The sequence below is a fragment of the Coloeus monedula genome (assembly GCF_965178545.1).
Source record: "Coloeus monedula genome assembly, chromosome: 27".
Lineage (NCBI taxonomy): Eukaryota > Metazoa > Chordata > Aves > Passeriformes > Corvidae > Coloeus > Coloeus monedula.
Genome location: NC_138807.1, coordinates 6,062,071 through 6,077,977, shown reverse-complemented (window position 1 = coordinate 6,077,977; position 15,907 = coordinate 6,062,071). Strand labels below are relative to the sequence as shown.

The 15,907-nt window shown below is 55.3% G+C and overlaps 2 protein-coding genes across 2 annotated transcripts; one reads left to right on the top strand and one right to left on the bottom strand.

The window, feature by feature from the left end:
- Positions 1-976: 976 nt before the first annotated feature.
- On the top strand, positions 977-4,647 carry TICAM1 (TIR domain containing adaptor molecule 1). Its single transcript, XM_082298021.1, has 2 exons — positions 977-1,006; positions 2,151-4,647. Exon 2 carries the CDS (start codon positions 2,325-2,327, stop codon positions 4,419-4,421), a length of 2,097 nt encoding a protein of 698 aa, XP_082154147.1. The 5' UTR covers positions 977-1,006; positions 2,151-2,324; the 3' UTR covers positions 4,422-4,647.
- Positions 4,648-7,011: 2,364 nt separating this feature from the next.
- Positions 7,012-11,021, bottom strand: FEM1A (fem-1 homolog A). Its single transcript, XM_082298022.1, has one exon. It carries the CDS (start codon positions 10,867-10,869, stop codon positions 8,863-8,865), a length of 2,007 nt encoding a protein of 668 aa, XP_082154148.1. The 5' UTR covers positions 10,870-11,021; the 3' UTR covers positions 7,012-8,862.
- Positions 11,022-15,907: the final 4,886 nt, after the last annotated feature.

The following is a 15,907-nucleotide window of genomic DNA, read 5'->3' as shown; positions in this document are numbered from 1 at the left end:
GCTTCCAGGGCTCGGCCCTGCAGCACATCTGGCACAGCTGGGGGCAAGGAGCTGCTTCTCAAGAAAAGATTTCTCTTTGTGGATCAGCCAAACGTTTTTTCCTTCATGGAGAAACACTCAACAGGGTGGAGTTTTCTTTAATCATCTTTCCTAGTTCTGTGAATGACTTCAGGGATTGTGTGTGCATACCTTCATGTGTGAAACACTTCACAGCCATTAAATCAGGCAGCTTTTCCCAGGAGTTACTCTGCCATGGGATTAGGAAATCCTGTTATTAAAATAGGGGGTATTTTAATCCAGGTGCTGGTTCTTTCCCAGAAAACACTACTTTGTAATAATTTCTAATGTCACTTATTTTGGTAACTTCTGTCCTGGTATTGTCCCTGTGCCAGGGCTGGTGAGCAGACATTGGAATAAAGTGTGACCTGCGTTTTAAGATGTGTGGGTTTGTTTGTATCTAAAGCTGCCAGGTTCTGTTCCCTCACCTGAGCTGTGATGAAGCCCTGCCTTTACCAAATCTTGTCCCTGGCCCGCTCGTCTGTTCCCTGCTCTTGCTGGGGGGGAAAAATAAAATGTGTTTAGGAGGTGCCATGTTTTCCTAAGCAGAAAAATGCCTTAATTATTTTGTTCCCCTAACTTCTGCCTGTGCTCCTGAGGCTCAGATGCATCTGTCCGTGTTCCATTCTTGTTCCTCGCCCCTGGATCCTGGGCTTTCTAGCGCTTGTCTCAATTCCAACACTTCCCCGCGGCACTGCCCGCAGGGAACAGCCGGTCCCTGCCTCGCCTGGCCCCAGCGCTCTGTGTCAGCTCGGGGTGCTCATGCCGGGGCCCGGGGCAGTGCTGGCCCTGGCTGGAGCAGGTCGGAGGCGGCTCGCCCAGGCCAGGGCCGTCCCGCCGCGGTTCCCGAGCGCGGGCTGCGCTCTCCCGGTCCCGCCCCGCTCCGCCCCGGCCGTGCCCAGCGCCCCGCGCCGCTTCCGCCTGCCCCGGCCACAGGCACCGGCCGCAGGTAGGCCGACCCCTTCCCTTGCCGGGTCCTCCCTTCTCGGCTGATCCCCTCCCTCCCCGCGGGCCCCGGGCCCGTGGTCGCGGCGCTGGGCTCGCCCCGAGCGCTGCCCCCGCCCCGGCCCCCGCTTCAACTTCCTCGGGCTCGGCCGTGTCACCCCCGCGCCCATCGGGGGACACGGGGCAGGGCTGGCAATTGGGGAGGGAGGGCAATTGGGCAACTGCAGGATTTTCATGAGACCGGAAAACAGGAAGCTGCAGTTAGAAACTTTCCCCAGCTCAGAGTTATTTCGGGGCGTTTTCTGGGGCTGCCTTTAAATAGGGAAAGTTCCTGCAGCGGGCTCAGGCAGCGCCTGGAGCAGCGCCCCACCGGGAACCCCCTCCTCCCCTCCAGACACTCCTGTTGTTTAATTAAAATCCCATCAGAGGCCGGGGGTGAGTGCAGGGGGTCAGGGATCAGCTGTGGATGGGGATATGAAGTCTCCCAACGTCAGAAGGACGTGGAGCTGCTGGAGCCAGTCCAGAGGAGGCCCCGGAGCTGCTGCAGGGCTGAAGCCCCTCTGCTCTGGAGCCAGGCTGGGAGAGCTGGGGGTGCTCACCTGGAGAGGAGAAGGCTCTGGGGAGACCTGAGAGCCCCTTGCAGGGCCTAAAGGGGCTCCAGGAGAGCTGCAGAGGGACTGGGGACAAGGCATGGAGGGACAGGACCCAGGGAATGGCTTCCCAGTGCCAGAGGGCAGGGCTGGATGGGATCTTGGGAAGGAATTCTTCCCTGTGAATCTTCCCTGATAACACAGGTTATCAGCTGGAAAGGGTTTTCTCTGTCCCTGTTTTATTCCTCAACTGCCATTGCAAGGAGCCTGCAAAGACCTCTGGAACAAGCTGCCTGGAGGAGACACTTGGATTTACCTAAATACATCATTATTTCATCAATTATTTTAAACTAGTTATAATTAATGTGAAATTAACACAAAGAATGTGCTCTTTGCTTAATCACAGAGTTGGAATAATGCACAGAGCACTGGCACAGCTGCAAGCTCGGAACAGATGCAAAAATATTTGGGAGGTGTGAGAGAGAGCCTGGCAGCTCGAGGAGCATCCCCCAGCTCCCACATCACCCCTCTGAACACTGTCCTCTGTTCTCCTCACAGATTCCCAGCACAGAGAGGTCCCGGTTCCGAGATGAGTCCCTGAGCACCAAAGGGTTTGTGTGGTACGAGGAGCGCGACCGGGGCATCCCCAAGCCCCACAGGGAGACAACCCTTTGCCATAAGATGCTTTTCCCATCCCTGCTTCAGTCCATGGTCTGGGCCAGCAGCTGAGAGATGGCACAGAGTGCTGAGCTCCAGCCGAGCTTTGAGGACGTGTTCAACATTCTGTCCCAGGCCCCACCAGAGAAACTGCTGAGCCTCAAACTCAAACTGAAGCACTTCACTGGCGTCCCTGGGCCCTGCAGCAAGTTACTGCAAGCCATGGTCCTGCTCACTCTGGGGCAAGAAACCGATGCAAGAATTTGTCTGGATGCCTTGAGGGATAACCAGGCAGCCCAGTACATCCACCAGATCAAACTGGGCGCCGCAGGAGTGCGGGAAGACAGGGAGGATTTGCAGCCTCCCCAGCTGGATGCAGGTGCCGTGGCACTGCTGGCACAGGTGTACACAGTGTTGGCACAGGAAAAGCTGTGCAGTCCTGAGGCCAGGGACAAAGCCTGCCATGCCAGCAAGGACACTCAGCGGGGGACATTCAACAACATCCCAGCTGAGGAACAGGACAAACAGGGCTCTGCAGCCAGTGTGGGCTCAGGGGACAGCTTTTGGACGCTGAGATCCCATGAGGATGCGGGAGTTCCCTGCACAGCCAGCTCCAACTACGTGGTGAGGAGTTCTCCAGTGCAGATCGGAGGCAACTCAGACCTTTCAGGCCCCCAGACCTTGTGCTCTGAGGGGAGTTCCTCCCTGTCCAGCTGTTTGGAGATCAGTGCATCACCAACAGTTGCTTTTCACACCCAGCCCTCCATCCTCGAGCCTGTCCCCCGGCCCAGCCGTGCTGGACACCCCGACGGGGACGGACTGAGCCACGGCCCGCAGGAATCCAGCTGGGCCAGCACACCCAGCTCTCTCCCCAGGCAGGACATGGCTGCCCACGGGCCCCGGCCAGAGAAGGTTCTGCAGGTCAGTCCCTGTCACCCCACACTCCCCGTTCCCGAGACGCCGCTGCCCTCAGAGCCTGCCCAAAGCAGAGACGTGTCCAGCACACTGACACAGCCTCACACACAAAGAGAAAAGCAGGATGAAAAGCAGGATGAAAAACAGGATGAAAAGCAATTATCTACTGGTATCCCTGACCCAAGGGGTGCAGTGGATACTGCTCCTGCCCACATGTCCATAGAGGACTCCTACATTCCAGCAGGCATTCCTTGTAACTCTGCACCTGCTTCTATTTCAACCTGTTCCCTTCCTCCTCCTACTTACTCCTTCTCCTCAACTCTTCCTCCTCTTCAGGAATCTCACTCCAACGCACTATATCCCCCTCCCCTGCGCTCATCCCCCTCTCCAGCCTGGCCTCCTCCTGCTCTCCCACCCATGGATCCATCAGAGCCAGATGGTGCCAAGTTCTTCACGTTTGTTGTCTTGCACGCCAGTGAAGATGAGATTGAGGCCCACCGGGTCAAGAACCTGCTGGAGAGCCTGGGGGTGTCCAACGGTGCCACACTCAGTGAGGATTTCTTCATCGCCGGACGCAGCCACATGACTTGCTTCCAGGACGCCATGGAAAACTCTGCCTTCATGATCCTCCTGCTGACCAAGAACTTCCCGTGCAACCTGTGTCAGTTCCAGACAGACACTGCTCTGATGCAGTCCATCCTGGATCCCTCCAAGCAACACTCAGTCATCCCGTTTTTACCCAAGGTGAATGCCCTGGAGTGCAGCCGGATTCCCACGATGCTCAGTGTGCTGGTGACCCTGAACGAGAGCTCTCCTCTCTTCTCCAGGAATGTGCACAAGACTTTTAACCCCAAGAAGATCAGGGAGAAGAAAGCCCTATGGGACCAGATGCAGAGAAGGAAGCTCCAGGCGTGTTGGGAACAGTACCAAGCCCAGCAGAACTTGGCTGCCCTGAGCCTGGGCTCCCCTCCCTGGGTGCCTCCAGCAGCGCCACGGCCGTGGCCACCAGAGCCATCACCCCAACCCTGGTGTCCCCCTGCCCCGATGGACGCCCTGCCTGCTCAGAGCGGTCCTCCCCCTTCCCAAGCACAGCTCCCCCCAGGCCACTACAACATCGTGCCAGGCCAGGGAGGGATCCCATCCCTCATCATCCAACACGCCCGGATGGTTCAGATTGGGAACCACAACGTGATGCAGGTGGAAACTGCCACACCTGGGCCCCAGGACAGCCAGGAGCAAACCAGGCACAATGTCTGACCCGGGGCAGCCGAGGTCGGAGACACAATTAATTTCAAATCCTGGATTAGAGTGATTCTGCTGGGACTGGGACTATTATTCTATGCATCAAGAGTGCCATTTTCCTGAAGCACAAAAGAAAATTCTTCATTTTTTGTTGGAAAAAAGACATGGAGATCTCTTGGAACTGTTTCTCCTTGTGCTTATGTTCAAGTAACTGAGAAAATTATTTTCCTGATTCTGTGGAGCTACTTGAAGATTTTATAAATAAATTTTAATTAATTTATTTGTGTTCCTCTTGTTCTTTCCTGTAGAATTTGAAAAGGCATACTCAAGGATATATGGAAAATTATTCTGCATGTTGGGTAGAAGGGCTGGGAGATGCCACTGACCAAATGATTTGAGGGACAATCTGCAGGGGATGTTTTGGGAAGCTGCTTTTAAGGAAAAAGTGGGATGAAAAACCAAAAGCACTGAGCAGAGTAGTGCTCCAGGAATGCGGAGTGGGAGGGGTAATTTTGCAGGAACTGTACAAGGGATGTACCAAGCTGGTACCTACTGAGTTTTAACACCAGGAGGGCACCTGGAGCAAATCCCCCGACCCCTCACTCCTCCTGCCACGCGCTCCAGGCACAGCCATTTTCCAGATCGTCAGCAGAGGTCACCCCAAAGCCACCGAGAGACTGAAATGCGGCTGTTCCCTCCCAGAGCAGAGCCCAGAGCCAGCTCAGCTGTGCCAGGAGCAGGGCAGAGTTCGCAGACTCCTGAGGAGCCACTCCCTGTTAAAGTGGATGCCGAGGGCCACCTGTGATCAATACAGGGCAGTGACCCCACCCCAGGTATTTCTGCAGTCTGTGTGTGCTCCGTGGCTTCCCTGGCAGGCTCCCAATGTCTGTCCCAGCAGGTTCCACGAGGATCTGAGCCCAGGACTCCAACAGGCCATCCTGGCCCTGGGCCTGGCCCTGGCCCCTCTCAGGGCCTAACTCCAGACTGCAGTGTTTGTCCAAGAGCCACGCGAGCCCCGCAGCCAACCCCTGTATGAGACAGGTGTTACCGAGTCCTTGGACTCTGAGCTACCCCCAACTCTTGGCTTCCAGCTCTCAGTTTGGATTTCAACTCTGCAGGACCCAGTGACAATGGATTAACTCATCTACTCCTTCCAGAGCCAGCTGGCATCCTCCAAGTGCTCTAATTCCTTTTATTTTCCTGGTTTCTCTCCTCCTCAGCACCGCTAAGAGGTGTTGTGTTACTGCAATTCCTGTGCCCTGCAGTTGGTGCAGGACAGTCCCTCCCCTTGGGAGCACACACACATCCCTCCTTTCCCGGCTCCTCTCCTACTATAAATAAATATCATGCAAAATTAGTCAACTGGAAGCTGCTCCAGCTTGTAAACAACTTCAGCACAGCCACATCCAGCGTGCTTGGATCACACAAAGGGGAGGGAGAGCTGTGTCTGGCATATAGGAGGGTCTGCAGCCACCACAGTGGAGAAAAAACTCCTCTCTGTCCAAGATAATTAACAAAATAATCACTGAAACATTGCCCTGTTCCCCACAACTCTGTGTTTTCCCCACATGGAGCTGGCCCTACAGTCAATCAGGCCTGTTTGGTGTAATTACCCCTAAATCATGCAGTGATTTCTCCCACCCTGTAATTACTATCAACATTTAATTGCTGGGACCTCTATGTAATTACAGATTATTTATGTGTTAAAAAAAAAAGTGAAGCCTTTTCCATCACACAGAATATTCTCCTCCTTGGGGCTGTAGCACCCGACTGCATTCCCCAACCACAAGAGCCCAGCTCGAGTTGCTCCTGCATGGAGTAACTCCCTTCCCACCTCTCTCCTGCCAGCAGCCGTGGGTGCAGGTGGAATTGCACTGGCCAGCCCCTGCCTCGGTCCTGAGGCCACCTGGCTCCTTGCACCTGCCTGGCAGCTGCTCTCCCACACACCTGGAGATCACCTGCAGCACACGAGCAAGATCTGGGGGAGAGAAGCACATCCCCAGGCTCTACAGACACTGCTTAAATGTCATTTTTAGCACAAGGGCCCCATCATTCATCAAGGCACCAAGCATTAAGGATGGAGCAATTAATGACAGGACAAACATTCAAATATTTTATCCATCCACCCTCCCTGGGGAAGACCAAGCATTTTTGGGAACCCAGGTTCCTGTGTGCAACTAACTCCAGTACCAGTAATTTCTCTGTTTTTACCATCCCTGATGGATTTGGGGCTGGAAAACAAACTGCTGACACTGTGTCCCTCTTTCTGCTTGCTGTGCCCACTGTCCCACATGTGTAAGGTAGGTAATACCTGAGCCAACAAAGATCCTCTCACAGTTTGATTTACATCGAAATATAAGGCAAAACATATAAGAAGAGGTGTCACTTCAGTGCCAGTGTTACCCTTTTCCAGGGGAAACGTTTGCCACTGCAGCACAGATTGGTTTTTCACAGGAGTAACCATGAAATGAACCAATCACGCCTGTTAATTGCAAACACCCCGGAATTCCATACCCACAGTGTCCCATCCCTGGGAAACAACCTGAAAATAGAGGAAAAAAACTGAAAATAGAGGCTTATCAGGAAGAAGTCCAAGGCACTTGCATTCTAGCAGCCATTTTTTGTTTTATTATTTAAAGTTAAGAGCGCTCATCAGCTCACAAAGGAACAAATCCCATTCCTGCAGTTTAGTTCAGGTTTCAGCCAAAAGGAAAAAAAAAATAGAAGGCAGCTAAACTAACTCTGCACTTTACAGCTCAATTCAAGTTAAACCTCCTCGCTTTATAAATAAATGTTATAGTTAACACTGCAAAATGTACTGGCAGATCTACATTATCTTGAAGGGGCAGAGAGCGTGGTTATTGAGGCTGATAAATACAAGTAGAGAAGCTTCAGTAGCACAGAGAGCGAGGGTGGGGCTGGGGTCTGCTCTCCCAGGTGGGGCCTTTCCCAGAGCTCCGAGGCAGCTGCTTCCCCCCTCAGCTGTGCTTCCCACCCTGCTCAGGGCCAGGGAATGAGCCAGGGGCTGCCCATCACCCCCTGCACAAGGACAAACTGCTGGAAACTCTTTGTTTTCCACCACTGAGGGTTCTGCTCATGGAGGCAAAAACCTGCCCTGAGACTACAGAGTTAAAAACAAGGTGTGTGCAGATCCTCATCAAAGGAAGGAGCTTGCCCAAACAGCAGCCAGGTGAGATTTCAAATTCCACCTTGGAAGTAGCACCATCCTCAGTGAAGTTACAAAAAAAAAATAAAAAAAAAAAAAAAAGGAAAAAAAAGAAGACTCAAAAGCCCAAACCAGCTGCTAAGAACCCACTGCACAAGTTTCAGAATGGGGCAGTAACAAAGCCCAAGCAGGTGATACTAAAACCTCAGAAGGACAAGGAGGCACCTTAACCTTTCATTTCTTGCTTCTTCCTTCAGCCCCACCCTGGTGCAAACCCACCATAGACACTCACTTGCTTTCATAACCCCCTCCCAGCACCTCCACGCTACAGGTACCTCCTGGCCTGAAGGGCTTGCAAGAGCTCAACCTTCAATTTGCTGTTTTGGCTCCCAAACCATCCACATTCACCCTTCCAGCTCAGTCCCTGCTGACCTCTGGAGCTAAAGCACATCCAGGCTGGGAATGGAGCGAATGGGTGTGGAATGGACAAGCCAAGGGCCTGAACACCACATCAGGATTTTGTTCTTAAAGTAGTTTTTCCTCCCCATTCATAAACTACATCTATGGATGAAACTGTATAACCAGAACTGACCTTCCTCTATCTTACAGGATTGGAGAAGTCTTGCAGCATAGATAGGGCCTGGCTCTACAAGAGAAAAAACATCCCAGCTTTATGCACAATCATGGAAATCTCAGGCGTTTAACACCATTTGCTACTTGGCCAACCAAGAGAGAGACAAACCCCATCCTCAGCACACCCAGCCCTGTGCCATCCCTGGGCAGAGCACGAGCCCTTCGTGCACGTTGGGCATGGGCTGTCCCAAACCTGATGGGAGGGAGGGGAAGGGACTAGCTGGAGGGTATTTTATTCCTCATTCACTTTCTATCTGTTGGGTGTGTGGGGTGGGAAAGGCCAGAGCACGTGGGGGATGTGTAGCTGCTCCAAAGCTGAACGCTGAGTTAATCCAGCACTAACGGGAGAGGCAGCAGGTCCCAGGGAATCTCTGTTTTCTTCCTTCTCAGGACAAGATGGTGGCATGGGGAAGGGCAGGGGCTGTGGGCTTCTGTGGGCAGAGTGCACTGGAGAGAGCTGGTACCTGCAGGTGACGAGGGACAGCCAGGAGCTCTGGAGCCTCCTCCCCTGCCCTGACACGCCAGCTGGGTGGTGACAGATGGGGACAAAGCTCAGCACAGCGACAGCCCTCGGCCCCTTGGCACAGCCAGCCCGAGCCCTCCAGCTGCACAACCTCAGCGGGGTGGGATAAGCTGGGGACCGTCGGCTCTCACGCCCTAGTGCAGCTCAATGAAGGCTTCCAGCTCCTCAGGGATGAATCCCTTGTAGGGAATCTTGTGCTTGTCCAGGGCGCGAGCAGCAAGGCACTGGAGGGTGATGTAGTTGAAGGGCTGCATGGTGCTCTTGGTGAGCAGCTTCTCGTCCAGCAGCTCGTAGGCCGTCTGCTTGAAGGCGTTGGTGGCGTCCATGTGCGCCCCGGCCTCCATCAGGGCGCTCATGATCAGCGGGCAGTTGTTGCGGGCAGCCACGTGCAGGGGGGTGTTGTTGTCATAGTCCCGGCTGTCCGGGTCCGCCCCGCACTCCAGCAGCAGGTTGACCACGTGGAGCGACGGGAATTTGCCCACGGGGTAACGCCCCACCGTCGTGGTGTCCTTGTCCACGGCCATGTGCAGGAGGGTGAAGCCGTTCTTGGCCCGGGGGCTGCACTTGAGCAGGCGGTAGATGGTCTGGCGCTTCTGGTGCTCCTGCTCCGGGGTGCATTCCACCTTCTCCAGCAGGAAAACCAGGTGCAGGATGATGGCCAACGTCTTGGTGAACTGAGCCGAGTCGGCCACAGGGTCCTTGCCGTGCACCAGGGCCCTCTCCACCTCCCGGACCCCTTTGCTCAGCACCCCGATGAGGTCGGAGAAGCCCAGGTGGGTGGCCAAAGTGCCTTTGGAGCGGTCTTGGAGCACGTAGGAGTAAAGCTCGGCAAAGGAAAGGAAACTGCTGGCAGTCATGGGGCTGAGGGGCTCCAGGTTGCCTTGCTGCATGTCCAGGGCGTACTTCCACAGGTTAATGCAGCGCTCGAAGTTGCCGGAGTCGGCGTAGACGGCCCCGCGGTAACGGATGTAGTACGAAGTGTCGGGGTGGGAAGGGCCCAGGATGCGCTCCCGGATCAGCAGCGCCTGCATGCGCATCTCATCGGGGTCCGTGATCAGCGCTTCCAGCTCCTCCAGAGAGCTCACCTCCCGGGAATAGTCATAGGCCAGCACCAGCTGCCGGGGCTCCGGCTTAGGCAGGTACTTCCCGCCCTCGCAGCGCAGCTCCATCGCCCTGCGCCAGTACTTGTGGGCTCCCAACAGGTCTCGTTTCTTGTCTACAAAGGTGGCACCCAGCAGCTCCAGCGCTTCCACAGCAGCCTCTCGAGTGCAGAACACGTTCGGGACCTCGTCCTGACTGGAAGCTGATGCACCGCATCCCTCACAGCCCTCTTCACTGCAGCCCCTCTGATGGCTCCCACCTGAGGCACAGGTCCCACTCTGGCCCCCCGCGGCCTCGTCCTGCTGCAGCCCCCCCTGGATGAGGTACTCCACGATGTTGGTGTGGCCGGTGACACTGGCAGCGAGCAGAGGCGTCATGCCATAGCCGTCCTTCTCCATGCGGGCCTTGGAGCGGAGCAGGAGCTGCAGGATCTCCAGGCTGCCCGACTCGGCACAGTCGTGCAGGGCCGTGTTTCCCTTCACGCTGCGCCGGTTCACATCGGCCCCTTTCTCCAGCAAGTACCGGGCGATCTCCCGGTGCCCTTTGTAGCAGGAAATCATCAAGCACGTGTGGCCGTGCCGGTTGGCCACCTCCAGGTCGGCCCCGCGCTCACCCACCAGGTACCGCACGATCTCCAGGTGCCCGTCGAAGCAGGCGGCCCGCAGCGGGGTGGAGTTGGTCAGCGTGGTCTGGTTCACCGAGGCGCCGTGGTCCAGCAGGCTCCGCACCACGCCCAGGTGCCCCGCAGCCGAGGCCGCCCACAGCGGCGGGGCCCCCTCGATGGTCTCGCCGTCGAAGCTGACGGAGCCGCCCTCCTCCACGCGGGCCCCGCAGTGATCCAGCAGGTACTCCACCACCTCCAGGTGCCCGTGCCGGGCCGCGATCAGCAGCGGAGTGCTGCCGGCCCCGGGGCCGCCCCCGCCGCCGGGCCCCGCCGTCAGTGCCTCCAGCTCCTCCCGGCTGCGGCTGCCCAGCAGCTTCTGCAGCAGCTTCAGCTTCCCATCGCGAGCCGCGTTGTACACGGCCGTGCGCAGGTCCATGGCGCCAGGAGCCGCCTCCAGGCCATGGGCCGGCAGCGGCGGCGCGGCCCCAGCGCGGCGCGGGACGGGCGGGGGGCGGCGGGACCCCCCCTGCCCTCAGCGCGGCGGGACCTTCACCGCCCGGACCCGGCCGCCATCTCAGGCTGCGCCGCGGAACAAAATGGCGCCGCGCGGGGCGGAGCGGGACGGGCGGTGGATGATGGGAGCTGTAGTCCCGCGCGCAGCGCTGCTCACCCGGTGTTGCGCTCCGCGTACTCTGTTTCCCGGAAGGCAGCGCGGACGGCGGAGAGGCGGGAAGGACGCGCACCCTCTCCGCGCGGGGCATCCTGGGGAGTGTAGTCCTGTCGCCCCACTGCGGGCAGCGCCGCTGACGGGGCTTCACCGCGCCGGGACTACGCTTCCCAGCGCGCCCCGCGCGGGCCGGGCGCTGTCCAGGTGCGTCTCTGCTCGTTGCATAGCGGTTTTATTTCTCTTAAATTCCTTGATGTTATTGAACTTCAAAACACAGCGGCTACACAGCATTAATCTGACGTGGTTTAATTGCAGGTTTTATGTAATCATAATGTCCTGAGCTGTAACGAAGGCACGGGGACCACGCAGTCCAGCCCACGGCCCTGCACAGGTGTGGTGATGCGTTTTAAAGTACGAGTTTCCTGCCTTGGAGGTGGCAAAGCCTCGTCGCCACCAGCGAACACAGATTTATTCCCTCCAATTCCTTCCACGGGACATTATGTCCAGCTTGCTCCGTCCCTGAGTGACAGTACCTGCTCGGAGTGAAGGAAAACACTCAAGCAATAAATACCTCAGCTTAGATGAGCAAAGCTTTCTTTACTCACTAGAGCCTATTTTTAGGGCATAAGTTGAGTTTAAGTGTCTCTAATCTTTATACAGAGAACTGGCACAGGGTTTCTCCCATTGTATTTTATTTATAGCTGGGTTTCTCCTACCCAGGGAAATAAGCTTAGTCTCATTACTTCCATTATTATCATTCTGTCTGTCATGATTATTATTCAGCCCATCCACCCGTTTTAGGTCTTGTCTGGAATTACGGTGGATTATCCCACTGATGCCTGTTGCCTTCACACAGAATATCACTTTTGTTGCTAAGAAACTGCTTTTGCATAACAGGCAGCGGGAGCCCAATTTTCACTTCAGCAGCTTCTGAAAGTCACCAGGAGCAGCAGCTGCTCCTGGAGCCAGAGCCAGAGTATCCATGGCAGAATTCCCCCGCGAGGTCTGTGCCCGGCGATTGTTCCCTGTGAGGGTGGAATGGGATTCCCAGAGCAGCTGGGGCTGCCCCTGGATCCCTGGCAGTGCCCAAGGCCGGGCTGGACACTGGGGCTGGGAGCAGCCTGGCACAGTGGAAGGTGTCCCTGCCATGGCAGGGGTGGCACTGGATGGGCTTTGAGGTCCCTCCAACCCAAAACTTTCTGGAATTCTGTGACTCAGCGACTTTGTGTTTGAGAAGAAAAGGGGCAAATGTCCCTTGAGCATCTCCAGGGTGTCCGTGCTGTGCAAGGGCAGCTCCGTGCACGTCAGGACAGGAGGAATCAGGGAATCCTTGAGGCTGGAAAAGCCCTCCAGGACCATCAAGTCCAACTTCTTCCTCAGCCCTGCCCAGGGCTGTGGGAACACACAGCTCTGGGCACAAGTTCACCGTGTTTTCACCCAGAAAAAGCCCCACGAGTTGCATTTGAACACTGTGAACGCTCTGGGTGTGTCTGTGCACTCCCGGGCTGTGAATATCCAACCTGGGAGTGCTCTGTCCCTGTCCCCTCTGTGAACACCCAGTGCAAACCGCCAGCCCTCAGGCTGTTTGTGCTGCAGGTCAAGGCACAGACACGGTGACATTTCCTCTGCCCGCTGGCTCTCGTTGCCATGGTGACCAGATGCACTCGCTCTTTTATCTGAAGTATCTATTAACCAAAGCTTCCTATTAATTTCCCCTCCATAGAATCCATTAGGAATTCACCAGAACACCACACAGGCTTTTTAGGTCCCAAATCCACCTCAGAACCCGCCCCCTGTTCCTGGGTGGGCTCAGAGGCATTGTGGGGTAAAGTGCAGCTGATGGAAATGGTTTTTCCATTAATAAGAAATTTCTCAGTAACGAGGGAATAAAGAACAGGAGGAGAAATGTCACAGCAGCCTCTCCCTGTGGATCCCTGGATGTGGAATGTGGTGGAGCCTCAGGACCTCACCCCCAACCTTCCATAGAGCAGGGCTCCCAGCCCCAATGTCCAGCCTGGCCTTGGGCACTGCCAGGGATCCAGGGGCAGCCCCAGCTGCTCTGGGCACCCTGTGCCAGGGCCTGCCCACCCTCCCAGGGAACAATTCCTGCCCAATATCCCATCCAGCCCTGCCCTCTGGCACTGGGAAGCCATTCCCTGGGTCCTGTCCCTCCAGGCCTTGTCCCCAGTCCCTCTCCAGCTCTCCCAGAGCCCCTTTAGGCCCTGCAAGGGGCTCTGAGCTCTCCCTGGAGCCTTCTCCTCTCCAGCTGAGCACCCCCAGCTCTCCCAGCCTGTCCCAAAGTTGGCGCCTCTTTCCTGAACAGCTCCCACTTCTGCTGACACAACAGTTGGGAACAAAGGGTCTGTGCCATCCCTCTGAGGGTGTCAGGGACATGTTGCTGCTCCTGGGTTCTCCCGCTGAGCTCCAGCTGCTGCTGCTCCTCCGAGGAGCTCCTGGGATCCTCCCCGTGCCAGCAGCAGCTCAGGGATATGAGTGAATGCCAACATCTGGGGCAGAGACGAGGGGCTCAAAGCCCCCATGTCCCTCCCCCACAGACCACGGTCCCCCACAGGGGCCACCTGTGCAGGGTGTTTGGGATAACAGAAAAAGCCCCAGCCAGAGCTCTGGGAGTAAGAGGGGAGTTAAATCCCCGCAGGAGGAAGAGCAGATAAAAATGAGACGTTGTGACAGGGCTGCCAGGCTGCGTGGCAGGAGGGTTAATTTTTTGTGAAACTGCCATTTCATATTCCCTTTCAGACAAGCTGAATTACACGGTGCTGGCTGCTGCAGGAGGAGCATAATTTCCTTCACAGAAATAATGACAGGGTACTTAAAGAGCAAGTGAATGGATGGCTGAAGTACTGGGCAGAGACTTCAGAAATCCAGGCCGAGCCCTCACCTTTAGAGGAGGCTCCTTTGGTGACCTTGGGCCAGCCATTTAATCTTCCTGTGTCTCAATTCCCTGCCAATAACGGGAATAATAACTGTTCTGTCTGCCTGCCTTATTTAGGCTGCAAACTCGGAATTTACAGCTTGTGTTTGCTCTGCTTTGAAGCCAAAGAGCTTCAGTCTGTGCTGAGGTGTCTGGGACAACCACGATGTACAATGTGGAGAATAACAAAGGGCTGGGATGGATGGTTTGGAACATCCTCAGTGTGAAAGGCTCAAGAATTCCTAATCCATTGCTCCTCATCTCTTCCCTCAAAATGTGGAGAAGTTTGGAGCTGTGCTAAGAGTTCCAAGAGCATCAAAATAATTTAGGAAAAGAGTTCATACTGATTTATTGAATCCCTGAGTTCCTTCTGAAGCAGCAAGTGGGTAATTTAGAAACCTGCAGAATTTCCTTTGTGCTCAGTGAGGGCTGCAGCAGCTCCTCAGGTTTTTCAGTGTAAATTGAGGTTTGCAGGCTTCTGTGTACCCAGGTTTTATCCATCTCTTCAGCTTTCAGCAGTTTGTGCTATTTCCTGAAGCCAGGGAAGATGGGTCCCTGCTCCCAGAGCCAGTGAACACCAGTTTTTCTCTATAGTTAAGCAATTTACTGTACAAAGGGAACAATTCTAAAAATAGGGAGAAATGGCATCCTGACATTAGCAGGAACGATGACCCAATCCCCAACTTGCTGCAGGGCCTTTGTCCTGTAACTGCCTCCATCAGCAGGGCTGTGATGACATTATTTTCTGTGGTTATGTGGGGCACGAGGCCGCGGGTACCTGGAAGGGAGGATTTTGATCAGCCTGCAGAGGATGAACACGCTGGGGAGGCTTCTGGGGGAGCACTAAATCAAAGTTTCATTTACATCAGACACCAGCCTGGCCATTGCAGCATTAATGGCTGCACTGCTGCCCTTGGAATTTTGTGGGGGTTTAATGTGTCAGTGGGGAAGTAAAAGACAGGGGGAGAGAGAGTCATTGTGGTTTATGAAGCCTGGATCTTTTCTTTCAGGCACCATCAAATGACAGCAATTTGTACAGGCTTGAAACTCTTCTGGCAACAGATTTGTGGCTGCCCCACCCCTGGAAGTGTCCCAGGCCAGGTTGGATGGGGCTTGGAGCAACCTGCGATAGTGGAAGGTGTCCCTGTGCATGGCAGGGGTGGGACTGGAAGAGCTTTAAGGTCCCTTCCAACCCAAACCATTCTGCAATTCCTCAATCACATCTGCCATAGTACCAGTGATGTGGGCTGTCCTGAGCCTGGTAGGTTTACAAAAAAAAAGGAAAAAGAGAAAAGTGCTCGACAGCACGAACAACCCAAATTGTTAAAGATATTTCAGTGCTTTTACCACTGGCCTCGGCAGGATTCAGGAGTTTCATTTTCACACCTAAATACCTTTGAGAATGGAGGCTCTGAGTGGTGTTGAAAATTTGTTCTTTTTATATTTTAAAGCCCTGTTGGAAGCAAAGAACTCAACTCTCCAAACAACCCCTGCCAGGCATCGAGGTCCCAGCGGTGTCCGAGTGCCCTGACCCTGCACTGGTGTGGTTGGGGCGGGTTCCTTGGGTCCTGTGCTGGTTTCAGCTGGGCTAGAGTGAATTTCCTTCTCAGCGGCTGGTTTGGGGCTGTGTTTGGGTCTGTGCTGAGCACAGGGCTGATAACTCAGAGATGGTTTTGTTCTTGCTGAGCTCACTCAGAGCCAAGGCCTTCCCTGCCCTTGCTGTGGAGGGGCTGGGGGTGCCTGGGGGGCTGGGAGGAGACACAGCTGGGACAGGTGACCCCAACTGACCCCAGGGATATTTCAGACCATAGGACATCATGCTCAGGATATAAATGGGGCCAAAGAAGGAACTGGGGGACATTTGGACTGAAGAGC

What these genes read in the sequence shown, in the direction of transcription:
- TICAM1 (XM_082298021.1), top strand. Translation starts at nt 2,325, where the DNA reads ATGGCACAGAGTGCTGAGCTCCAGCCGAGCTTTGAGGACGTGTTCAAC.
- FEM1A (XM_082298022.1), bottom strand. Translation starts at nt 10,869, where the DNA reads ATGGACCTGCGCACGGCCGTGTACAACGCGGCTCGCGATGGGAAGCTG.